The 27,294-nt window shown below is 40.7% G+C and overlaps 1 protein-coding gene and 1 long non-coding RNA gene across 3 annotated transcripts in view; one reads left to right on the top strand and one right to left on the bottom strand.

Moving 5' to 3' along the window:
- LOC139560529 (serine/threonine-protein kinase STK11-like) overlaps window positions 1–21,796 on the bottom strand; it is a 53,288-nt gene extending 31,492 nt beyond the window's left edge. Inside the window, exons 1-3 of one of the 2 annotated variants that reach the window (XM_071377392.1) lie at window positions 21,595–21,796; window positions 19,779–20,791; window positions 4,760–4,843 (exon numbers count right to left, since the gene is read on the bottom strand). In XM_071377392.1, coding sequence (XP_071233493.1) covers window positions 4,760–4,843; window positions 19,779–20,062 — 368 coding nt within the window. In that variant the 5' untranslated portion in view covers window positions 20,063–20,791; window positions 21,595–21,796. The remainder of the gene's footprint in view (window positions 1–4,759; window positions 4,844–19,778; window positions 20,792–21,594) is intronic. The other variant, XM_071377391.1, reaches the window with a different exon arrangement.
- Window positions 21,797–25,162: 3,366 nt separating this feature from the next.
- LOC139560179 (uncharacterized) lies at window positions 25,163–26,234 on the top strand. The gene is made up of 2 exons (XR_011671878.1): window positions 25,163–25,314; window positions 26,111–26,234. It is a non-coding gene; the product is annotated as an uncharacterized lncRNA (long non-coding RNA).
- Window positions 26,235–27,294: the final 1,060 nt, after the last annotated feature.

Here is a 27,294-nt window from a genome sequence, read left to right as displayed (position 1 = left end):
ATATGGGCAGACTGACTGACTATCAGTGACTGACAGAGAAAAACTGCTGATGCACAACCAAATTTCAAAATTGCATCTTGTGTATTCGACTATTGTAGCTTGCAACAATAAGTTGATACAATGACTGAGTTCCAAAACAGATCCAAGAGAGAGAAGAGCGAGTTACAGGGAGAGGGAGGAGGAGAAAGAGTGGTGTGTGTGTGTGTGTGTGTGTATATATATATATATATATATAGAGAAGGCCTGGGGATGACGCAGAGCTAACTGCGAAGTCATGTCCGCGTCAGGAGTCCCTCCACTGCTGCAGGGTAGAGAAGGGAACACACACACACTAGAGTCCTGCATCGGGTCAGTTACCACAGTTCCCCACAATTAACCCGCAAATAAGTGTATACTAGATACAGCGTCTCAATATGGATAAACAGTACTATTGCCAATTTTGTCTCTCGCTTTTATAAGCCCAATTATGGTGCATTAACTAATTAAAAATACATAAAGCTGACAAATAAAAACTGTATAAAATATCCAGATGAAGTCTTCTTCAATTGCATTCATCTCTCTACTCAGCTCGTCTGCCACCCTTTTTATTTGTCTTGATGTGAACCATTGCTAGTGAAGCTCAGCAATTGTATCAAATGTATCAACAAGGTCCAGCCGAAGCTGGCGCTTGCTAACGTGCAACATTGTATCAACTAGCCTATTCCCGGCCCTTGTAGTTTCCAAGTTCCCCAAGTCAGTGAGTTTGGGACAGACAGCGGTCTTTGAGCAAGGGAAAAGTGCTCAGGTATCATTTCCTCTGGAGATATGGGATGGTCAGATAATGATTGGTCTTTTTTACCGAGACTTGGTGATTGACGCCGGGAGGTTGTTGGAAAGATTTTTGAAATAATGTGAGGAACTATCATCATTCGCATAAACTCAGCTTTTTAAAGGTGGTTGAGTTAAGAATATCAGAAATAAGATATCCCCAAATTGGCACTTTCCTACATTTTTGCGCAGCAAGCCAGGTACTTCTACGCATGCTCAGGCACGCGCTCCCGCATCATTAACAGAACAGTGAAACCAAACATGCTCATATGGAGCACTCAAAACAAGACAATTAAAAAATGTAAACTCGTAAACGATGGTTATAAAAATAAAACAAAACTTGTCTCTCACAAGTGTAGCTTGAGAACGGTCATTTACTGTAAATAATACATGCATTAACAGAAATTTATGTAACCAAATGACGGGGATTAACGGTACATTTACTACTGGTGACATGCAGTGCCTTCAGAATGTATTCATACCCCTTGACCTATTTCACATTTTGTGTTATAGCCTGAATTCAAAATGTATTAAATTGTTGTTTTCCACATCTACACGCAAAACCCGATAATGACATAGTGAAAACATGTTTTGAGAAATTATAGCTAATTTATTGAAAAATAAATACAGAAATACCTCATTTACATAAGTATTCACACCCCTGAGTCAATACTCGACAACTGCTACTCCAACTTCCGGGATGCCTACAAGGCCCTCCTCCGCCCTCCCTTCAGCAAATCTGATCACGACTCCATTTTGCTCCTCCTTTCCTAAAGGCAGAAACTCAAAACAGGAAGTACCCGTGCTAAGGACTAATCAATGCTGGTCTGGCCAATCGGAATCCACGCTTCAAGATTGTTTTGATCCCACGGACTGGGATATGTTACAGGTAGCCTCTATGAATAACATTAACGAATACACTGATAAGGTGACTTTGTTTATCAGGAAGCGTATAGGAGATGTTGTACCAACTGTGACTATTAAAACCTACCCTAACCAGAAACCGTGGATAGATGGCAGCAATCACACAAAACGGAAAGCGCAATCCACCACATTTAACCATAGCAAGATGACTGGGAATATGGCCGAAAACAAACAGTGATGTTATTCCCTCCGTAAGGCAATCAAACAAACCGGCAAAACATCAGTAGAAATAAAGTGGAGTCGCAATTCAACGGCTCAGACACGAGACGTATGTGGCAGGGTCTACAGACAATCACGGACTACAAACGGAAAAGGGAGTATGTTGCCAGGAAAATGACCTCTCACTCAATGTCAACAAAACAAAGGAGCTGATCGTGGACTTCAGGAAACAGCAGAGGGAGCACACCCCTATCCACATTGACGGGTCCACAGTGGAGAAGGTGGAAAGCCTCAAGTTCCTCGGCGTACACATCACGGACAAACTGAAATGGTCCACCCACACAGACAGTGTGGTGAAGGGGCAACAGCGCCTCTTCAACATCAGGAGGCTGAAGATATTCGGATTGGCCCCTAGGACCCTCACAAACTTTTACAGATACACAATTGAGAGCATCCTGTCGGGCTGTATATCCGCCTGGTACGGCAACTGCACCGCCCGCAACCGCAGGGCTCTCCAGAGGGTGGTGTGGTCTGCCCAACGTATCACCGGGGGCACACAGCCTGCCCTCCAGGACACCTACAGCACCCGATGTCACAGGAAGGCCAAAAAGATCATCAAGGACAACAACCACCCGAGCCACTGCCTGTTCACCCCGCTATCATTCAGAAGGCGAGGTCAGTACAAGTGCATCAAAGCGGGAACCGAGAGACTGAAAAACAGCTTCTATCTCAAAGCCATCAGACTGTTAAATAGCCATCAGTAGCACCTTAGAGGCTATTTATCTGCCAATAGGTGCTCTTTTAAAACAGTTAAGAGTTTACATAGACTTGAAATCACTGGCCACTTTAATAATGTTTACGTATTTTGCATTACATCTCATATGTATATACTGTATTCTATTCTACAGTATTTTAGTTTATGCCGCTCTGACATTTCTCGTTCAAATATTATTCCATTCCTTTAGATGTGTGTATTGTTGTGAAATTGATAGATATTACTGCACTGTTGGAGTCAGTTAGTCAGTCAGCAAGTCAGTTAAGAACAAATTCCTATTTTCAATGACGGCCTAGGAACAGTGGGTTAACTGCCTTGTTCAGGGGCAGAACGATTACAGCTGTGAGTCTTTCTAGGTAAGTCTAAGAACTTTCCACACCTGGATTGTGCAACATTTGCCCATTATTCTGTTAAAAATTCTACAAGCTCTGTCAAGGTGGTTGTTGATCATTGCTAGACCATTTTCAGGTCTTGCCATAGATTTTCAAGTATATTTAAGTCAACACTAACTCAGCAACTCAGGAACATTGACTGTCTTCTTGGTAAGCAACTCAAATTGTAGATTTGGCTTTGTTTTTACATTATCGTCCTGCTGAAAGGTGAATTGATCTCCCAGTGTCTGGTGGAAAGCAGACAACCAGGTTTTCCTCTAGGATTTTGCCTGTGCTTAGCTCTATTCCGTTTTTTTTAATGCAGAAAGACTCCTCAGTCCTTAACGATTACAAGAATACACGTAACGCAGCCACCACTATGCTTGAAAATATGGAGAGTGGTACTCGGTAATGTGCTGGATCGGCCCCAAACATATCACTTTGTATTCAGGACAAAACACTCATTGCTTTGCCACAATTTTTACAGTATTACTTTAGTGCCTTGTTGCAAACAGGATGCATGATTTGGAATATGTATTCTATACAGGCTTCCTCCTTTTCACTCTGTCAATTAGGGTAGTATTGTGGAGTAACTACAATGTTGTTGATCCATCCTCAGTTCTCCCCTATAACAGCCATTAAACTAACTGTTTTAAAGTCACCATTGGTGTCATGGTGAAATTCCTGAGCAGTTTCCTTCCTTTCCAGCAACTGAGTTAGGAAGGACACCTGTTTTTGTAGTGACTGGGTGTATGATACACCATCCATAAGGTAATTAATAACGTCACCATGCTCAAAGGAATATTCAATGGCTGTCTTTAAAAAATTAAAACGATCTGCCAGTAGGTGCTCTTCTTTGCGAGGCATTGGAAAACCTTCCAGTTCTTTGTGGTTGAATATGTGTTTGAAATTCACTATTCAAATGGAGGGACCTTACAGATAATTGTATGCGTGGGGTACAGAGGTAGTCATTAAAAAATCATGTTAAATGTCCTTGCAACTTATGTGACTTGTTACTTGTGACTTGTTAAGCAGATTTTTACTCCTGAACTTATTTAGGCTTGCCATAACAAAGTTGCTTAGTACTTACTAACTCAAGACATTTCAGCTTTTTATTTTTAAGACGTAAAAAAAAGAAAGAAGATAATTCCACTTTGACATTACGGGTTATTGTGTGAGGGTCAGTGTCAAAAAAAGAATAATCTCTATTTAATATTCAGGCCGTAACACAACAAAATGTGGAAAACTCAAGGGGTGTGAACATTTTGAATTAAACTCAAGACAAATCTTCACAAATATTTTAGTCACTTTTCACAGACAGCTAATCAGCTAGGCCTATTGCTATGCGCCCTGCCCAAATAGAATGAGATTTTTTATATACGTCACATATGAACCGCTAGCATAATTGCTTTTTGGCAAATGTTTGAACATTTTGTATTATTGGTTGCTTCATTACAGGAGTTACATGTTCTGTTAAGATGCATTACAATAATCTAAATGTGATTTCTGTCATTCTGAGCACAGTGGGTGGACGCCCTAAATGGGATACAATCCAATGCCTATGGTCAAATTTAAATCTCCCAGGTCACGTTGGCCGGTGTCACATTTTCCTAACAGAAACCCTGGCGCACACACACACACACACACACACACACACACACACACACACACACACACACACACACACACACACACACACACACACACACAGAAGAAAGGATATATTTTCTGCTTCTCTTCATTGTACAACACATCCACCAAATGGATCACATTTTTGTGCTGGAGTCTCCGTAGCAGCTGGATCTCCCTGAAACACAAACAAACCAACAGACAAAAAAGGTTAGAGATGTTACAAATGAAACTCCATCACAGGCATCACAACTGAAACATTGGTCAAAAAATAAAAAATAAAAAAATATCACGTCGTAAAATAAACGATGCGTAGACTTCAAGGGGAATGGGTGTGTAGACTTCAGGGGGAATGAAGCATTAAGGTGAATATAACAGCAGAAGAAAGGGTGAACGACACATTGGGGTGGCTAAACTCATTGAGACAGCTCTATAAACTGGCGCTGGAGCGGGAACTTTAAAATCACCCCAAGCACCATGTCAAACCCCCAGGAGACTCCACATTCATCTGCTACAGAGTAGCCGGCCTGCCACTGATGACTACAGCTACTGCATGAAGGGAGCAAACACAAAACGAGGCAGGCCAAAAGTGTTGGTGTATTTACGCCAACACATAGAAACATCCCCTTTAAAAACAAGCGTCCTTGTTTTTAAAATAACTGGGTTTGATTTATCCATGCCATTCAACGCGATGGGAAGGAAATCTCGGCTACATTTGAAAGTGAATTTTCATGAGTAAATGTTCTCATAGTAGGCTAATCTTAAGTGTTGTACAATAATAGGTTAGTTACAGGAGGGGCTGATCTTACTGATTTGGCCTCGTTTTTCGGCTTGGTCATTAAGAAATGAAGCAGCCATGACCGAAGCCAAACGAGCGTTGTCTTGGGGGCGGGGGTAATGTGGGTTTTGAACGTGGCAAGAGTTTATACATTATCTCTGCCAAAACAGTACACAGTTACAAACCATTCTAGATAACTTGAAACCGTCTAACCAAGTCCTGTGTCTTGAAGTCGCATAGCAAACGTCTTTCGCCAATTGTCTTTCGCCAATTAGCTTCAGCCAATTGGGGTTCGACCGTGGCAAAGTTGGTTTGACATTAGATAGCCTATCTCTGGGGAAAATTACGGTTAAAGGGTCGGAAATTTTCCATGGGAAGTTAAGCCCGGGAAAAGTTAGCTTATAACATAACCTTTTTTTGTGGGATACACAAGGCAATTAACATATTTTGGTTAAACTATTCTCAATTCAATGGATTTGCAACCCTCTGCATGCACATTGCATTCTTCCATCACATGTACAGCTAATTATCAAGATCTTACACACTAATGAAATGCTATTGAGCCCACACTACTACACTGTCTGAGCCAAGGACTTCATGCTTTCTGGTAAGTTTTGATTACAATACTGGGTGGGGTGAATATATTTTAAATATGACATACATGATTTTTTGTTAACTAGTAAATAGTAGCCTACAGCAAAGTGTGTTCAAATAATTTCTAACTTGTTAACAATTTCTGCTATTTCGTTTTTGATAACGTAGGTTTTAGCTCGCTTGAGCCTGCTAACTGAGGAGTGTTAAATCACCTGTTTCCATACATGTTTCATTTTATAACATGTATCTTACAAAGGAGTTGTTTAATCTAACTGCTTAACTATTTATCTGTACATGGATTTGTATTTATTTATTTTTTACTCATTTTTTCCCTTATCTTTACAGGGCCACGGGCACTATCTGGTGTGGAGACATTTCACTGCAGCTAATGTAGAAGGAAAAGCTCTGTACATTTGCAAATACTGTGCCAAATTATATGTGAAGAATGCAACAAAGATGCAGAATCATCTGGCCAAGTGCATAAAGTTCCCTTAGCGCTCACAACAAGCAACTTCTGACAAAAGTCTACATTTAAAATGGTATTACTATTAATTCCCATGTAAAGTTTCCACATCTGAATATTCCCCAAAATGTGCAACCCTACGGACCGTCAATAAATTACACAATGTAAATGGGACAATATTTTCATGGTGCACATCTTTTAGTTCTATCATTAAATGCTTTCAATATTTGTACATGAATGTATAGTTGTTATGAAGTTCTAAAATGTATAGTTGTTTTGAAGTTAATTCATGGAAATTTGGCACTATTGACCTTTTAAAATATTGTCCCGTGTACATGTATGTGTAATTTACTGATGGTCCCTAACTAGCGCCAAAAGGATATGGACTGTCAAACCAAATTGACCATGGGCATTAAGATTCGGGTCTCCTGCAGCTGTGCTCTGAATTGATGATTTCTTGGGTGCTGCCAGCTGTGTCAATGTGTGCAGGATTGAAATAAACCCAAGGAAAACTGTTACAGTACCCTTCATTCCATGACAACAAAAAAAGTCGTATCATCTCGCAAATCTCAGTTTAGGACGAGACTGACTTTATGAACAAAATTATTCTATTTACACTTTGTAGTCAATTTTGGCACTAGAATACATGTTTCTGACTCAGATGCCACATAGGCCGTTATACTTTTTAGGGGCAGTCGCTCTTTAAGCCAGTAGTTCAGTGCACAGCGTCGGGGTGCCTGCATTCTGCCCACAGCTTATTGAAACACCATGTAGGGCACGAACGCGCACACACCCTCTTTCGCTAGTCTAAGTCGCCAGTCTCTCACACACACACAATCTACACACTGTACTGTAGCTCTCCCTCTGTGGTGTGCCCGTTTCGCTCACCATACTAGCCTGCAGTCACAGGCTGGCCCAGTCCTTTGCTATATACCCAACAATTACTGTCTGCATCACTACCGACTGAGTCAGAGAGACATCCCGCCTGCAAGCAGCCACACACAGAGCAAAAGGGACAAACACTGCTGCAAGGGATAATGCATGCATGCCAGGCCATTTAAAAAGGCAGGGGAAAGAAAGCTGCTTTAATCATACTAGTACAGAGCAACACCACAAAACAAAAATTAGTTATTGTTTTGGGTTACCATCTTTGATGTAAATATAGGCCTATATTGTGGTCACTTCACTTCCTAGTACTGAAAAGGCAATTGATAAACCTTTGCTGCATCATCACTCTCATTCAAGGGTAAAAACATTCCGCATTCAAGTTCAACAAGAGCAGTTAGCAGACAGAAATTTGAGTGTCAGCTTTGTGCTGTCTAAAGCGCTGGACTGTGTCCGCAGCGTAGTGAGAGTATCTGCTCTGCAGTGGATCAAATGTCTCTCTGTGGGATGCTGTCCAGGAGGACGGAAACCTGCATTTTTACAAAACAGTTTTACAATTGATCGACTGACTCTACATCAGTGGTCACCAACCCTTTTCTGAGTCAAAATCACTTTGCAGTCAAAAAGCAAACAGAGATCTACTGCTCAGATTCTAAAACACATGACTTCAAACAATTGAACATTAACCTAATAAAAACAGTTCTGTATGAATGAGGCTTGTGCAGTAGGCCTAATACAATACATTTTCACAGCATATTTGGCTATATGCTTGGCAATATTGTTCTTCTCAGACCATATTATATTTAAAATCTCGAGCTTTCATAACAAAATAGATCAGTTGGTGCAGCATTTGCGAGGCACAGCTGAGCATAAATGTAAATAATTTGCTGTTTTATTTTACTGGACTGATGGTACCTGCATCTGATGGAATTGTGCTATCAAGACAACTGGGAACTCTGGGGGCTAAGAGGTCAAATCATGACATCAGTGATCTTCAGGTTGGAAAGTCAGAGCTCTAGAAAAGATGCCAGAGTTCCCGACTTGAACTTCTGAGTTGGATGACCGTTCCAAACAATTTTTCCCAGTCTTCCACCTGATGGAGAAACATCTGCCTCAGGCACGGATTTATGTTGTTCCTTTGACCAGAAAAAGTGAAATATTTTGTAGTAGTAGACATGAACTCATTCATAAAAACAGCAGCTCAAAAGTCATAAAATCTCATGTCGGCTAGTATCAAACTTTGCTGTGGCTGGGGTCCTGGAAGCTGTGGGCACGGTGATTTGAGCTATCCGATCGGCCAGCGCAGTAGGCACACTCGATTTAGCCACAGATCTCCTGGTCTGCCGGGAAGGGGGAGTTTGTCTTTTCAGACAAATGAAATGGTTCAAAATGGGAACATTTTGCCTACCTCATACACTGGGCTTCTGAATCAAGTGCACCTACTGCCAACAGCGCAACACACACAAAAAAAGAAGAGCGCAAGCCTTAATAGTTGGCTTTTCGACAGAAATGTTAGGTGATCGACTAGGAATGCCTTGAAGATCGACCGGTTGGTGACCACTCCTCTACACATATAGCTTAAACTTGGCTTTCGCTACATTCTACAGCTGCACTAATTCTAGGCTTATTCATAATGACGACAAACTTCTTAAAATGTTAACTGCTAGAAGTCCAATGAAATCAATGGACTCAAGGAACGTGCCTCCACACACAAACACACCTCCCCATCTCCCCCACTCAGGAGTGTGCGTGTGTGTGTGGCATTCCAAACCATGGCTCGGAATTTTGGAGGCATCGCCCAAGCAACAGGAATGGTCATTGCGCAACGGCAGAGTGTGAGGGTGTCCATCCCCGTGGCAACCCCGGGCAGTGAAAGCAGGAAGTGTTTGGCAGACAGGAATGTTAAGCGATGGCTGCTGTGAGTGTGAATGGAGAGAGAGAGAGAGGCTCAGGGTAGTACTGTACTATGGCATCCAGGGACAGGCCTTATAAGGCTAGGTATGGCTCTCACACAGGCTTAAAAAAATAGGATTGGGCTCACCAACACAGACATGCACAAACATATTACAGACACTGTTCCCACCAAAAGTGTGAGAAACTCAGGCATGTGCACAACAGCACATAGCACACCAGTGTGTGTCCTAAGTACTAGAACATAATAATTAGAGGGTGTGAGTACAATACAAGACAGAACATTGCGTCTCTCCAAATGAATGCTCTATCCACAACAACACTGGTGGCTGGTAGCCTAGACATCAACACTAACATAATCAAGTCAATTTAAATCACATTCGAAATGGGCTAATTGAATCTAACCGAACTAGAACTTCCAACAAAAATCAATAGAAAAATGTACAGAGAATGTGTTCTACAAAATGCCTAGAATCTGAGACCCTGCAAGCAAAGCAGCCTAAACTGAGTTGTTCCTCCATCTCTCTAAACACTTTCCCTCGGTGAGAACTCACTCATTTGACAGTTGCATTAGCTCGCTCCTCTATATTTAAACACGCCTGCGGCTCACCACAAGATGATTAAATAAACTCCACTGTGTGATTAAAACCTCAGCTGTGGTTCGAAAACAATTGCCAATTTATAGAGAGAGATGGTTACAGTAAGGTGTGCATGCATTTTATCATGTGGGTGGCCCCAGCGGGAATCAAACCCACATCCCTTTGCATTGCAAACGCCATGCTCTACTGACGGAGTTACACAGGACTGTGGATGATGTGGGTCTGGGTCATCCAGTTCCTGACACCTATTCAAGTGATCATTGTGATGCTCTGAACAAAACCAGTGGAGTGCCGAGGGGTTAGCTAGCCTACGGTAGAGCCAAATATTTAAATTAGGTTAAGTGTACCTATTAAGTCAACCAAAATCTCATTTTTGACATTTCTAACATACTGCCCTAATTCTTGTAATAAGAGATAAAAAAAAAAATTACCCTCTTGAATTTGTATGACTTTACCATATACACATACATATATACACACACATACATACAACCGTTCAAAAGTTGGGTCACTTAGAAATTTCCTTGTTTTTTAGAGAAAAGCAATTTTTTTGTCCATTAAAATAACATAAATTGATCAGAAATACAGTGCAGACATTGTTAATCTTGTAAATGACTATTGTAGCTGGAAACGGCACATTTTTTATGGAATCTCTGCATAGGCATACAGAAGCCCATTATCAGCAACCATCACTCCTGTGTTCCAATGACACGTTGTGTTAGCTAATCCAAATGTATCATTTTAAAAAGGCTATTAGAAAACCCTTTTGCAATTATGTTAGCACAGCTGAAAACTGTTGTTCTGCTTAAAGAAGCAATAAAACTGGCCTTCTCTAGACTAGTTGAGTATCTGGAGAATCAGCATTTGTGGGTTTGATTATACAGGCTCAAAAAGGCCAGAAACAAAGCACTTTCTTCTGAAACTCGTCAGTCTATTCCTGTTCTGAGAAATCAAGGCTATTCCACACGAGAAATATCAAAGAAGACCAGCATCCCGGAATCGCCTCTTCAATGTTGAAGTGGAGACTGGTGTTTTGCGGCGACAATTTAATGAAGCTGCCAGTTGAGGACTTGTGAGGCGTCTTTCTCAAACTAGACACTCAAACTAGACACTTATGTACTTTTCCTCTTGCTTAGTTGTGCACCGGGGCCTCCCACTCCTTTCTATTTTGGTTATACCCATTTTACGCTGTTCTGTGAAGGGAGTAGTACACAGAGTTGTACGAGATCTTCAGTTTCTTGGCAATTTCTCACATTTCTCAGAACAAGAATAGACTGACGAGTTTCAGAAGAAAGTTATTTGTTTCTGGCCAACAGGTAGGGTGTTTAATATGAACAACAATAACAGTGATGTACTGGGCCATACGCACTACCCTCTGTAGTAGAGGTCGACCGATTATGATTTTGCAACGCAAAAACAAAAGTGTTGGAGAAGAAAGTAAAAGTGCAATATGTGCCATGTAAAAAAGCTAACGTTTAAGTTCCTTGCTCAGAACATGAGAACATATGAAAGCTGGTGGTTCGTTTTAACATGAGTCTTCAATATTCCCAGTTAAGAAGTTTTAGGTTGTAGTTATTATAGGACTCTATATACCATTTGTATTTCATATACCTTTGACTATTGGATGTTCTTATAGGCACTATATTATTGCCAGCCTAATCTCGGGAGTTGATAGGCTTGAAGTCATGAACAGCGCAATGCTTGAAGCACAGCGAAGAGCTGCTGGCAAATGCAGGAAAGTGCTGTTTGAATGAATGTTTACGAGCCTGCTGCTGCCTACCACCGCTCAGTCAGACTGCTCTATCAAATCATAGACTTAATTATAATATAACAACACACAGAAATACGAGCCTTTGGTCATTAATATGGTCAAATTGGGAAACTATCATTTCGGGGGAAAAAATAAGTATATTCTTTCAGTGAAATACGCAACCGTTCCATATGTTTATTTGATGGGTGGCATCCCTAAGTCTAAATATTGCTGTTACATTGCACAACCTTCAATGTTATGTCATAATTATGTAAAATTCTGGCAAATTAATTACGGTCTTTGTTAGGAAGAAATGGTCTTCACACAGTTCGCAACGAGCCAGGCGGCCCAAACTGCTGCATATAGCCAGACTCTGCTTGCACAGAATGCAAGAGAAGTGACACAATTTCCCAAGTTAAAAGAAATTCATGTTAGCAGGCAATATTAACTAAATATGCAGGTATACAAATATATACTTCTGTGTATTGATTTTAAGAAAGGCATTGATGTTTATGGTTAGGTACATATTGGTGCAACGACAGAGCTTTTTTCACAAATGCGCTTGTTAAATCATCACCTGTTTGGCGAAGTAGGCTGTGATTCAATGATAAATTAACAGGCACCGCATCGATTATATGCAACGCAGGACAAGCTAGATAAACTAGTAATATCATCAACCATGTGTAGTTAACTAGTGATTATGTTAGATTCATTGTTTTTTTATAAGATAAGTTTAATGCTAGCTAGCAACTTACCTTGGCTCCTTGCTGCACTCGCTTAACAGGTGGTCAGCCTGCCACGCAGTCTCCTCATGGAGTGCAATGTAATCGGCCATAATCGGTGTCCGAAAATGCCGATTATGAAAACGGCCCTAATTAAAAATCGGCCAACCTCTACTCTGTAGCGCGTTACAGTCAAATGCCGAGCAGTTGTCATACCAGGTTGTGATGCAACCTTGCTAGCTATCTGGCTAACTAGCTTCTTTGCATCGATTTGATTCAAGACAGACACTACTGCATGAGATGATAGATAAACTATCACAGTAACAAGTTTGTCAAACTTGCGGGAGTTGGTTTGGCTATTTTCTCTCTCTGGCCACCTGCTCCTCTTGCGCCCATCCCCCACCCAGCTGTGCTGAAACAACAAGCAGTACATTGCCTATCCTGAGTTACATGATCAAGTCCCCGTTGAATTTTTATTATAATAAAACATGTATTTCGGTCTATTTTGTATTTATTAAGGATCCCTATTAGCTACTGCCAAGGCAGCAGCTACTCCTCCTGTGTTCCAACATTAAGGCAGTTGTATACAAATATATGCAAACACTTTGCACAAGTGTGTGTACCCTCAGGCCTCTACTCTACAATACAAAATCCATGTGTAACTGTGTAGAGTGCGTGTGTTATTATGTGTATGCGTGTGTTTTCACAGTCCCCACTGTTCCATAAGGTGTACTTTTATCCGTTACCTGACGTGGAATAGAGTTCCATGTAGCCATGGCTCTATGTAGTACTGTGCACCTCCCATAGTCTGCTCCCGACTTGGGGATTGTGAAGAGACCTACCATGTCTTGTGGGGTATGCATGGGTATCCAAACTATGTGCTTGTAGTTTAAATAGACAGCTCAGCATTCATCACGTCAATACCTCTTAAAAAACAAGTAGTACTGAAGTCAATCTCTCCTCTACTTTGAGCCATAAGAGATTGACATGCATATCATTCATGTTAGCTCTCCGTGTACATTTAAGGGCCAGCCGTGCTGCCCTGTTCTGAGCCAATTGCAATTATCCTAAGTCCCTCTTTGCTGCACCTGACTACACAACTGGACAGTAATCCAGGTGTGACAAAACTAGGGCCTGTAGGATCTGCCTTGTTGATAGTGTTGGTAAGGCAGAGCAGCGCTTTATTATGGACAGACTTCTCCCCACCTTTCTATATAAGGTCCCACAGTTAACAGTGCATGTCAGAACAAGAACCAAGCCATGAGGTTGAAGGAATTGTCCGTAGAGCTTCGAGACAGGATTGTACCAAAAAAAAACATCTGCAGCACTGAAGGTCCCCAAGACAGTGGCCTCAATCATTTTTAAATGGAAAAAGTTTGGAAACACCAAGACTCTTCCTAGAGCTGGCCGCCCGGCCAAACTGAGCAGGGGAGAAGGGGCTTGGTCAGGGAGGTGACCAAGGACCCGATGGTCACTCTGACAGAGCTCCAGAGTTCCTCTTTGGAGATGGGAGAACATTCCAGAAGGACAACCATCTCTGCAGCACTCCACCAATCAGGCCTTTATGGTAGAGCGGCCAGACGGAAGCCACTCCTCAGTAAAAGGCACAGGATAGAACACTTAGTTTGCCAAAAGGCACCTCTCATACCATGAGAAACAAGATTCTCTGGTCTGATGATTAAACTCTTTGGCCTAAATGCAAAACGTCAAGTATGTGTTTTAATCAAATCAGCTATATTCATTGAGCTTATCTGATGCTTTAAGCACATTATGGTTAAATAATTAAGGCACACAAATGACTAGATGGAGTCCGACCAGCAATTGATTTGATTGTGCCGGGCCGGAGTCATATTTGCTGTAGTGCTAAATAGAATGTTTTTTTAAGTGTGACTGACTAGCGCCCGTTGTCGCCCTCTCCTTCCTGCTGCAGCAACCACCACACAACATTTAAGTGTTTACCACGCTGTCCGTGTTGCTACATATGCAACATAATTACAGCCATTTTTGACTGAAAAGTTCTGTTACCAAAATTCCTAATTTGTTTAGGAAAAACATTCCCTACTCCCTCAACCCTTGCTCTCTTTACGTGGCACATGTATGCATGTGACCAAAGACCTATTTGCATGGGACTAGTATTACTAGAGAACGTTGTTTATATAATTATTACTTCAGAAAGTCTGTTATTCCAGAGGATGATTCGGACGGGATTCGTTTTTTCCAAACTGCCCCCTGTAAATCTTTAAGAATACAGACAGACATACAGTTGAAGTCGGAAGTTTACATACACCTTAGCCAAATACATTTAAATTCAGTTTTTCACAAATCCTGACATTTAATCCTAGTAAAAATTCCCTGTCTTATGTCATTTAGGATCACCACTATTTTAAGAACGTGAAATGTCAGAATAATAGTAGAGAGAATGATTTTCAGCTTTTATTTATTTCATCACATTCCCAGTGGGTCAGAAGTTTACATACACTCAAAAAGTATTTGATAGCATTGCCTTTAAATTGTTTAACTTGGGTCAAACATTTCAGGTAGCCTTCCACAAGCTTCCCACAATACGTTAGGTGAATTTTGGCCCATTCCTCCCGACAGAGCTGGTGTAACTGAGTCAGGTGTGTAGGCCTCCTTGCTCGCACACGCTTTTTCAGTTTTGCCCACAAATTTCTAAAGGGTTGAGGTCAGAGGTTTGTGATGGCCACCTCCAATTGACTCAAATTATTTCAATTAGCCTATCAGAAGCTTCTAAAGCCATGACATAATTTTCTGGAATTTTCCAAGCTGTTTAAAGGCACAGTCAACTTAGTGTATATAAACTTCTGACCCACTGGAATTGTGATACAGTGAATTATAAGTGGAATAATCTGTCTGTAAACAATTGTTGGAAAAATGACTTGTGTCATGCACAAAGTAGATGTCCTAACCGACTTGCCAAAACTAGTTTGTTAACAAGAAATTTGTGGAGTGGTTGAAAAACAAGTTAATGACTAACCTAAGTGTATGTAAACTTCAACTGTATGCACACACACACGCACCAGTCAAAAGTTGACACCTACTCGTTCAAGGGTTTCTTTATTTTTACTATTTTCTACATTGTAGAATAATAGTAAAGACATCAAAACTATGAAATAACACATATGGAATCACGTAGTAACCAAAAAAACGGTTAATATGTCAACCAGCTTCATGAGGTAGTCACCTGGAATGCATTTCAATTAACAGGTGTGCCTTGTTAAAAGTTCATTTGTGGAATTTCTTTCTTTCTTAATGTGTTTCAGCAAATCAGTTGTGTTGTGACAAGGAAGGGGTGGTATACAGAAGATAGACCTATTTGGTAAAAGACCAAGTCCATATTTTGGCAAGAACAGCTCAAATAAGCAAAGAGAAACGACAGTCCATCATTACTTTAAGACATGAAGATCAGTCAAATTGGAAAATTTCAAGAACTTTGAAAGTTTCTTCAAGTGCTGTTGCAAAAACCATCAAGCGCTATGATGCAACTGGCTCTCATGAGCAACGCCACAGGAAAGGAAGACCCAGTTACCTCTGCTGCAGAGGATAAGTTCATTAAAGTTAAAGCCCAAATAAATGCTTCACAGAGTTCAAGACACATCTCAACATTTTACATTTAGATTTAAGTCATTTAGCAGACGCTCTTATCCAGAGCGACTTACAAATTGGAAAGTTCATACATATTCATCCTGGTCCCCCCGTGGGGAATGAACCCACAACCCTGGCGTTGCAAGCGCCATGCTCTACCAACTGAGCCACACGGGACCAACATCAACTGTTCAGAAGAGACTGTGTGAATCAGGCCTTCAGAGTTGAATTGCTGCAACAACAAAAAAACACACCAATAAAAGGACACAAATAAGAAGAGACGTGCTTGGGCCAAGAAACACGAGCAATGGACATTAGACTGGTGGAAATCTGTCCTTTGGTCTGATGAGTCCAAATTTTAGATCTGCCGTGTCTTTCTGAGATGCAGAGTAGGTGAACAGATGATCTCTGCATGTGTAGTTCCCACCGTGAAACATAGAGTTGTAATGGTGCTTTGCTGGTGACACTGTCAGTGATTTATTCAGAATTCAAGGCACACTTACCGCTGCAGGCTACCGCAGCATTCTGCAGCGATACGACATCCCATCTAGTTTGCGCTTAGTGGGACTATCATTTGTTTTTCAACAGGACAATGACCCAAAACACACTTCCAGGCTGTGTAAGGGCTATTTGACCAAGAAGGAGAGTGATGGAGTGCTGCATCAGATGACCTGGCCTCCACAATCACCCGACCTCATCCCAATTGAGATGGTTTGGGATGAATTGGACCACAGAGTGAAGGAAAAGCAGCCAACAAGTGCTCAGCATATGTGGGAACTCCTTCAAGACTGTTGGAAAAGCATTCCTCATGAAGCTGGTTGAAAGAATGCCAAGAGTGTGCAAAGCTGTCAAGACAAAGGGTGGCTACTTTTAAGAATCTCAAATATAATTTGATTTGTTTAACACTTTTAATTAGTGTTTTAATTTAATTAAAAATGTATGTCCCCCAAATCAGAGCTTCACAATTAATGGCACCCATAAAGAGTACTATAAATAACATCTACCATAATTAAGCCAGGAATTAAATTCCACTTATTTAAGTTTATCTAAGTCTTAAGCAACTATATTGAGCCATTACAACACTTCCTGTTTTACTAGGATATAAAAAAAATTGAGGTAACACGCATGCAATATCCCTTTATCATCCAACACCATGAAGAAAACAAAAGAACTGACAGTTCAAAAGAGAGAGATGGTCGTTGACCTTTATAAATCTGGTATTGGCTACAAGAAGATCCACAAATGATTGAATAGACCACTGAGCACTGGCAGGGCAATTATTTAAATTCTAAAGATATGGAACAGTTGAAAACCTCAGGGGTAGAGGACGCATTTGTCCCCCAGGATAGGGAGGATGGTGAGAGAAGCAACAAAATCCCTAAGAATCACTGTGAAAGAATTGCAGGCCTTGGTGGCGTCTTGGGGTCACCAGGTTTCAAAAAGCACCATCAGACGCCGCCTCCGCAACCACAGGCTGGAAGTGTTGCCCTTTCTGAACCCAAGACACAGACGCCAGCGCTTGGAGTTTGCCAAACGTCATTTCAATTAGGACTGGAAGAAGGTGCTCTGGTCAGATGAGACCAAAATTGAAAGTTTTGGTCAGATTCAGCATTGGCATGTTTGGCGTCGAAACAGAGATGCATACAAGGAGAGGCACCTCATACCCATGGTGAAATATGGTGGTGGGTCAGGGATGTTTTGGGGCTGTTTTAATTCCAGAAGTCCAGGGGCACTGGTTAAGATTGTGCCATCAATGAATTCCACCAAGTATCAGGCAATTTCGGCTGACAATCTGGTTACCTCTGCCAGAAGGCTGGGCCTTGGCCATAGGTGGACTTTCTAACTAGACAATGACCCAAAACATACCTCAAGATCCACACAGAAATGGTTTTGTGACAACAAAATCAATGTTGTGCCAAGGCCATCTCAGTCGCCGGACCTCAATCCAATCAATAACCTGTGGGCTGAGTTGAAGAGAGCAGTTGATAAGCGCAAACCCAAGAATGTGAAGGATCTTGAAAGGATCTGCATAGAGGAATGAACCAAAAATCCCTCCAAATGTGTTCCTTAACCTTGTCAAACATCACAGGAAAAAACTCCATGCTGTTATCCTTGCCAGAGGTGGTTGCACTAAGTACTAAATGAGGAGAGCCAATAATTATGAAACCTTGATTTTAGTGAAATGTATTTTGTATTAAATAATTGTATGATTTTGTCTGGTTCCATTGAAACATTAATAAAGTACAGTATTTCTCACATGTTGGTATTTTGAGTTTCTCTATAATTATATTGTTTATATTTTTTTAAGCATTGTTTGTGCATTGCCAGTCAGGGGTGCCAGTAATTTGAGCCCACTGTATGTTATGTATATATATACACAATTATTGCTACTGCTCGACTAAAGAAGTCTCGGTCGACCAACAGCCAATAGACCAAACAATCAAACCAGTCGACGAAATGGGGACAGCCCTAAAACAATATTGAAGTAGTTGGCAATATCAGTGGGTTTTGTGATGAATGAGACATCTGATTCAATGAACGAAGGAGCCGAGTTTGCCTTTTGCCCAAGATTTCATTTAAGGTGCTCCAAAGCTTTTTACTATCATTCTTTATATAATTTCTCTTTGTTTCATAGTATAGTTTCTTCTTTTTATTTAGTTTAGTCACATGATTTCTCAATTTGCATTACATTTGCCAATCGGTTGTGCAGCCAGACTTATTTGCCTCATCCCTCAACCGTAACATTTTTCAATTACTCATCAATCCACAGGGATTTAACAGTTGTTATATCTCAGTGGGCCTACAAAAGAGCAGGCGGGCCCGGCAGTTACACATCCCTGCTTTAAACCTACGGCGACAATTTCAGAATAACCGTCTTTTCCTGTAAAAAAAATAAAAAAGTATAATATAAGGAAAATGCCTATACATTTCAGCGGTTTCAAAAACGTCACTCGGCTATGAGTGTTGGGCTCAACGAGACAATTCTGTTTACACTGCCCTGCTTGGAGGGAGGCAACTGTCAGGCGAGTGTAGTGCTCGTCCTCCGGAGGTAGTGGTCTAGATGTGACAAATTCACATTACAGGAAAAGGTCTGGCCGAGGGTATTTTCTCAAAATCTCTAGGAAATCTCTCGTAGTGAGAAAAGGCCCTATGGTGCTGCCATGTAGGGAAAGGGACTTAATTGAATAGGAGAGCAAAATGCAAATGAAGATCCAAAGTGTTGTTGTGCACTTTAGACAGGAGGGACGATGGCGAGTCATATGTAGGGAAAACAGTTCATGAGTCACTGTAGGCGTGAATACAGTAATAGACTATGCACACGCTAATGATAATCCCAGAGACACAATCTTAAGCGTTACTCAGGCAATCATCCTATAGCAGTGACATTTAAGCAATAAGGACTAAGAGGGTGTGGTCTATGGCCAATATACCATGGCGAAGGGCTGTTCTTAAGCACGGCGCAATAAGGAGTGCCTGGACACAGCTGTGGTATATTGGCCATCCATCGCAGAACCCCAAGGAGCCTTATTCCTATTATTAACTGGTTACCAACACATTTAGAGCTGTAAAAATAAATGTTTTGTCATACCCGTGGTATACGGTCTGATATACCATGGCTGTCAGCCAATCAGCATTCAGGGCTCAAATAAGCCAGTTTATAATAGTTAATAAATACTTGTGCTTGACAATGCATGACCAAGAGTGTAAACCAGAGGGAAGAAGAGAGAGCAAAAAGAAAGACAGGGAGAGAAAAAAATGAAAGAAAAACCCACCACCACATAAACTCCCTCCCATCCCCAAAACTTACTTCTTCACATTAGCCTCTCCGTTGGGGATCCGCCTCAGCTTCTTCTTCTTGAGGATCTTGACGGCCCTGCGACACAGCGTGTCAGAGTCCAGCATCTCCTTCACCTTACCGTAGGAGCCCTCCCCCAGCAGGTCTCCCATCAGGTACTTCCCAATCAGCTTGGCCCTCTTCCTGCGTGGCTGGTAGATCACCTCGGTTGAGTCGATGCGGTGAATGAACGTGTCCATGCCCATCAGCTCATTCTCAGTCAGATAGTCCAGGTGCTGCAGCTCCCCGTCACTCATGTTTAAATCAACTTAGTTAGTTAGAGCTTAGTCACTGCAGTGTGCTCCAGACAGTCCAATGAAACTGCACTGTGACCTCAAGCCTCTGGCCTGGGCTGTGTATCGTAGTGGCTCAGGGATACAGTTCAATTAGAAAACATTAAGGGACATGGGAGGAGGTGTGGCCAGGTCTGGGCATTGAGAGAAACTGTTGACGTTGGGATAGAGTAGGTCTGTAAACATGAAGGGGTAAGTTTTGGTTTGTGGGAAGCTGTAGGCTAGCTGTAACGGTTTCCAGAGAGGTGTAGGGCAGTTAGCTAAGACCCAATGAGTTCAAGGTCCAGGATGAAAAGATTTGTGGAGAGTTCAGGCTGTGACAGGTGCTACTGAGCAGAGAGCGGGATCTCTGGCCGAGATAACATTTCACTGCTTAGCTCCATGTCACCTCAATCTGTGATCTGATATGGGATGGCGACAGGCAGAGGGAGAGGTAAATGGTCCTGTTTCAAACCCAAGCCCTGTACTTCGGCCATAGGTCCTGGTAGCGATCCATGGTCTCTACTTCAGAAAGGGCACCATCGGTTTGCCTTGATCTAAGTCCAGATGCAATAGCTAAATACTCAAACCAAAATGAGTCCTTTCAGTCTTTAGTATCGTTAATACTGCTCTGAATCCTATATTTCTTGTCAGCTCTTCTAGTGAGTCACTAGCCTTTCTCAACTGGCAACTCAGGATTATGTTCCAGAAAACCTGTGGGTGAATAAAGATATCAACAGTCAAATCTCTCAGCAATCAGGGGGGATATTAGCCTAATGTTCATTTTGTAGAAAGCGAGTGACTGCTCCCGGATTGGTCCACAAGGCTGGCTGGCTATGCGTTTTACGCTACTTCTGCCTGGTCTGCTGTCAAAATACTAAATCATAAGATCAGCGTTTCAGAACGCAAGCAAACAAGGAAAAATCGATTATGACATGTTCTAGTCAGACAACTAGCTGTCGCACGACTCCGTAAATGCGTGTCGCACATAGAAAAGCTTGCAACCCAAAAATCTGCGCATGCTTATTTTGTGTTCCAAAAAAAAATCTGCGCATGTTTATGTGTTGGCTTGAGCTAGCTAACTAACTAGTGAACGTTAGCTAGCCTCGGGTATTTTGCTGTTTGTTTCAGTACAGTACCATATTTGCCTTCCTCAACTGACGAGGGTAGTTTTCCAAACAGATAGTTTCGGTGTGACTACACCGGGTAACATGCTTTTAACACCTCAACTCCTATCGTCCCGAACCCCAGCACAAATGTAACGTTATACTAACGACGTGCTAGATAACGTTAGCCATTTAACTCGGATAAGTAATCGGTGTTTAGTTAATTTTGTAGGCTATGCTCAGAATCAGATAAAGTTACTAGCAAACAAGACGAGTACAGTAACAGTAAGTTAGCTACGTCATCCCTACAGTGTTTACAAACTGCAAAAAGCTACAGTAGTTAACGGCTAACGTTAAATACAGATGATGGTAGGTTAGCTAAACGTCGGCATTTTGGTAAACAAGTCTCACCTTGACTTTCAGACTGAATCGAGGTAGATGGCTGTCCTGTTAGTTATGTAGTCTTCCGCTGTATTTTTTTTATTTGTGTCTGTCTGCACAAATATGTGAGGTTTGCTATTTTTGATGCAGCTGCTATCAGGTTGCCGCCATGTTGTTGCTCCAGATGAATGAAAGCCAACCTCTCACTTGCGTCAACGCTGAGTCAAAACGGGGCGTGGAAAAACAAATTTACCGTTTTTCGTCTTTTGTTTCTGAATTTTAGAAACTAAAATCGACCTGTTTTCTCATTTATTGTGTCAAAATTGGACATGGAATACATAAAATAAATATCAACAACATGTATTACATTTTTAGGTTTAAGTTTTTAATTTTGTTTATACCCGGAAGTACACACCCCCTCCTATAATATTCCAGGGTTTAGGGGGGGTGTTTACAGTGTAGGTTGGCAGCACAAAGAAAGGATTAGACTGTGTAAGTGTGACAGAAAGATACAAATACTCATGTTAGCTAAGATGCAGAACTTATTATGAAGTTAGCATGCCAATAGAACAAACTCAGGAAAGTGAAATAGGCAACTAGATCACTTTTCTAATCACCCCTGGGGCCTAGGGTGTATGCCCTATGCACTTGTGGAGTTTTGATTTAACTTCAACATAGGGGGGAGCTATTATCAGATTGATTACACCTGTCAAATAATCTCAGATCGCCACAAGTGCATAGGTTTTTAGGGAATGATTAGGGATTGACCCCCTCTATGCAAATTTTGTTTTTAAAGACCCTTTAGGCTGACCCTTTTTTTAGATCAATTGTTGAACTGGAATTTCTCAAGTTGTCTTATTCAATAACACTGTTTCAGATTTCTTTTCAAGTCAATCTATGTAAAAAGTGGGATACAAAAGTCTGTCTACCTCTATTTTTTATGCAGCGTGTTTGTGTTTATTTACACTTATCATCTGCCATTTCAAGGTTCTAAATTCAGGTCTCAAATGGACTCCAGGGTTAACAGCTCGCTACTGTGATCCAGAGGATTTTAAAAGCTACTACATGTAATTGAACTTAATTAAATTTGCCTTTTTTTGAAATGTTGAGAAGAATGACAAAATACTTTGTTTATATCCATGAAAGCACACATTTCTTTGGTTATCAATACCTTGGATAATATGAATAGCCGTGGGCATGAAAAAAAAACACTTGTTCTTTTGGGCCCAAGAAACAGGTGCGAAGATTCTGAATCAGAATGATATCTCATAAATTGTAATCAATAGACACAATTCAATATTAGGACAATTGTATCATCTCTACAATAACTTATGACATGTGACCTTTCCTATAATGAGAAGTTGTTCAGGGGTCCGGTCCTCAGTGCTGAAACAGCAGCTGCATCTACTGATCACATAGAGGGACCTGATCAGTGATCCTAGATCAGCAATGTTGCCCTGACACTTTGGGGGGAATTCCAACCCGAGTTAAGGGCACGGAAATGGAATGGAATTCCCTTTTTATGCACTTGTCTCTATGCATATTCTGACAATTAACTTAAGCATGAGAATAGCATGCTATTCACCCGCTATTCGTTTTGGGTGGCGATCAAAGAAATTAAGGTTATGGCGGAGGTGTCTACAGATATTCTGACCTTGACTTAATTTCCTCATAGTTCCACCACCTTACGCGCGATGAAACAATGAATAAGGTCAAGCAACTTGTCACTTCTACTTTATCTCAGATAGATATAACACTATTCTATGCACTGTAATTTACAAATTGATAAGAGCTATCGATAAGAGCAAGGTATTTGAGTAAGCTATTTAGTTAAGGTGATTCTAAATATAAATGGCAATTGTTTTAGATATATTTTATCTTATGATCGCTGGAGACAAATGTAACTTGCAAGGATGAAATTTGGAGACCCAAGCTATAGGCTTCTGTAGCCATGCACAAATGACAGTATAGCGCCAAATCTACTGAGTTGATTTATGATTTCTATGTTTTATTCACATGGCCAGACTTTTCACTTTATTTTTTACAATTTGTATCATGTTAAATATTAGCCACTATCGGTAGCCACCGTCAGTTATACCCACATACATTTACAACTGTTGTTTTAGTGTTAGTTTCCTTACATTTTGCATCATTCCATGACATAGTTAGTTTAGCTTTCTTTCATCTGTCACGTTCATGTGGTTGTTCCTGAGGATTGCTAGCGCTAGTGGATCATATTAGGCTAATTTATTACAAGTTGTGCAATAATGTTGGACATGCAGCCTATTTGTATCATTATGGGATGCAGACCATACATAACAGTTTAAACCTGGAGCCTGGTGCACGGTTCACGACTGCTGGACTTGAACCGTAGTCATCACATTTCCATGATTAGTGAGGATTATTATGGTTGATATAAAGCACTACTGTTGAACCCCTATTGTGCACTTTTTTCACCTTCCAATATTCATTGGATTGAACAATTGAATAAGGCAACTTTCAGGATGAATCAAACCACTGTATATTTTGATTCACTGATATATTGTGTACGTAAAGGCTGTCCAAACCAGTTTTGTATTATTATTCATAAATAGTTTCCTAACTGTAAGTAACATACAAGGTCAGAGTATTTTTAAATCTATGTGTGCTAAAAAGGAGACAAATATAAGTGTATTTAGGCTTACATGGCTTTCTTTCATTCTTTCATTAATCTTCTGAACCGTTCTCTCCATATATTCCAGTGAGTCTGGTGAGAAAATCATAATTAAAAGGTACACCAAATTTCAAGGGATTGCTTTAGATAAATGTACTGAAACCCCTATTGAATGCAAGGGAATCACACCTGCAAAGCCCAAAACACACCTGCATAAGGTAAGTCTGAATACCAACTACTGAGAAGTGTGTTGGAAAGGTGTAAATATCCAAAGTCTGAATCAGGCCCCAAGTGAATACAGACTTAGCTCTTCCTTGAATTGTATGTGTGTAAGTAAGTGGGGGCACAGATACAAGTGTACTGCAGGTGTGTGTGGTGGTCTGGCTGGTCATTTGTTAATGGGCTGTAGCCTCAGGCCTTTGCCTCTTAATTCTTTGTGCAATCAAAAAGGAATATTCAGACCAGACCTTCAACTGTGTGAAGAAGAAGCCAAAGCCGTGGATCGTACAGTGAGGAGACAGGAAGTGCTGGTGCTCACCTCTATTAGAGGCTTTTATTTACAATATTAACAGGTGCAGGATTAATTGGCCAATACACTTTGTACAGAAAATAACAATCAGGACTTGAAAATAATCTAAGATATTCTCAGTATAAACTATTGCGGCAACATCTCTTTGCCTATTACTCAAACTCAAACTCAGCCTACTCTCCCCAAAGGCATAAAACAAACAAAACAATAACAACTGAGCACCTAAATACTATTTCCAGGAACTCCCTTCAGCTAGGAATGTTCCATCTTGATAGCCCCAAAGCACATTTCTACCATAGATGCGTAATTTCCTATGGACATATACCAGCATAAACAACAGTTTTACATTAACACACACTTCAATAACTTGTGCCATACCTTCTTCTTTAAGACACACAATACACATTCATTAAGTTATTCACCCCCGGGATAATTCATCACTTTGTTTATTCCAGTCAACTGATAAATGTTCCCCAATGATTCGGAGACTAATTTGCGTCAAGCGTAATGCACACCTGCACTTCAACAAGGAAGTAATTTAGCGCCGCGCTTCTGACAAACACACGAGGTAGGTTAAATTATATGGTTTTACTCTACCAACACTTCGGTCTTTATTCTAATAATATATTTCACATTGCTAGAGCATGTACGTTTAAATGGGCAGCTTTATACACGATAGAAACATGGTTAACAAGTTACATTGTTTTAGTAACTGGCATGCACAACAAACACTCGACTTTGTCAAAGTAACGTTACAGTATTGTTGGCAAACGGAATGCGCTATTCAATCCAACATTCTCTTTTTTTCAGGATTGTTGGCTATACTTTGAAGAGATACAATAAATAATATTTCTCCAACAAATAATTTAAGTGTTATTGTCTATAAATCATGGATATGCCAAACTGTATATGTTTAAGATATTTAATGGAGTGAGTGACAGGAGTTGGGGGCTCAACATTCAGGGAATTTCATGAATTTTGACATTTGCTCAGTACTTGAAAGGTTAATAGACCTCTCACATTACTGCCATCTGGTGAATAATAATTGTAGAACACGGGTTATTCAGTAAATACACCGCAATTCAGCCATATTTGAGACTTGATGTAGGATTAATGATACTAACTTCAACTCATGTCAGATAAAAAATATATATTGAATACCTTATTGTGCATACAGTACCATAAGCATAATAATACAGCCGGTCACATGTTTTTATACTTCAACCAAAACGCTTTACCTTAAAATTTTAAAACAGGCCAAAAAAATGAAGTGCTAGTTGAAGTGGATGGTGAATGCATTTGGCCAGTAGTGAATAGACGTGTAAAGACAAAGTAACATCTTGAATAATTTTTGATCCTCATAGGACATCACCCGTTTGCTGGCGAGGCGGCCACCACACCTCTTCTTCCTTGGAGCCACGCCATGTTCCTTATAGAATTTAATCACTGCAGTCAGCTTATCTGTAAAAATAAACTATTTAAAACATGCTTTTAATATGTGCTGAAAGGCACAATGTATTCACTGCTCTTTTTCCTATTCATGATACAGCCTACTGTTTATTACTCATTCTTTCCTCTTCTGGATAGGACCTCTCAATTGTCCGCATAAAATGACATACCCAAATCTAACTGCCTGTAGCAAGGATATGCATATTATTGATACTATATGAAAGGGACCACTTTTGAAGTTTGTGGAGATGTGAAATTAATGTAGGAGAATATAAAACAATAGATTTGGTAAAAGATAAAAACAAACAAAAAAACATGAGTATTCTTTTTCTTTTTGGGGATCATTTAGATGTTGTCCACAACAGGGCAACGGTGTGTGTGAAAAGTTTTAGACTACACAGTATTTAGAACACCCACAGTCCTCTATACCAGATTGTGCTGCTGATGCCAAGTCCCATAGTTTTCTCTTTCTGCTGTGAAGCAGAGGGTAACAGCACAAGTAGTGCAGGTGATTGGAGATTTTTTTGTGGCACAGAGTACAATGTGTGCTCTTTTGGCCCTGAGGCAAATTCAGGTCTGCAGTTATGTATTTTGGCCGGGCGGGGGTGGGTGTGGAGCCAGAGACAGCAGCAGGGGTCAGACTGGAGGAACCAGTTCCTACGTTTGAATGAGTGGGGGATGGAGGACTTGAATGTGGTCTCTTTGGCGTTGGCTCCCAGAGGTCATCTGAGCTCAGGATTTTTAAAAATTAATTCCGAAATCAAGTTTACTATTACTTATTTTATTTAACCTTTATTTTGGCAGGGGGTGAGTCCTGCATCAATACTTTTACGGATGGGCCCTGCATCAATATATCAAATACACAACACATATCTATAAACATATATAATATATTGAGTATGGGGAACACAATCATTATAATTAAATATGTGGACAAATAGGCAATAAGACATTAAAAAAACACAGCCACAGCATGTCATAGCCAACATGGCATACACATAGGCTATGCTAATACTTTGTATGCCTCAGGTCTATATATACACAGTGCCTTCGGAAAGTATTCAGACCCCTTGACTTTTTCCACATTTGTTACGTCACA

Source organism: Salvelinus alpinus, chromosome 30, assembly GCF_045679555.1.
Source record: "Salvelinus alpinus chromosome 30, SLU_Salpinus.1, whole genome shotgun sequence".
Lineage (NCBI taxonomy): Eukaryota > Metazoa > Chordata > Actinopteri > Salmoniformes > Salmonidae > Salvelinus > Salvelinus alpinus.
The sequence above is the reverse complement of the archived record's forward strand: the minus strand, read 5'-3'. Positions and strand labels throughout refer to the sequence as shown.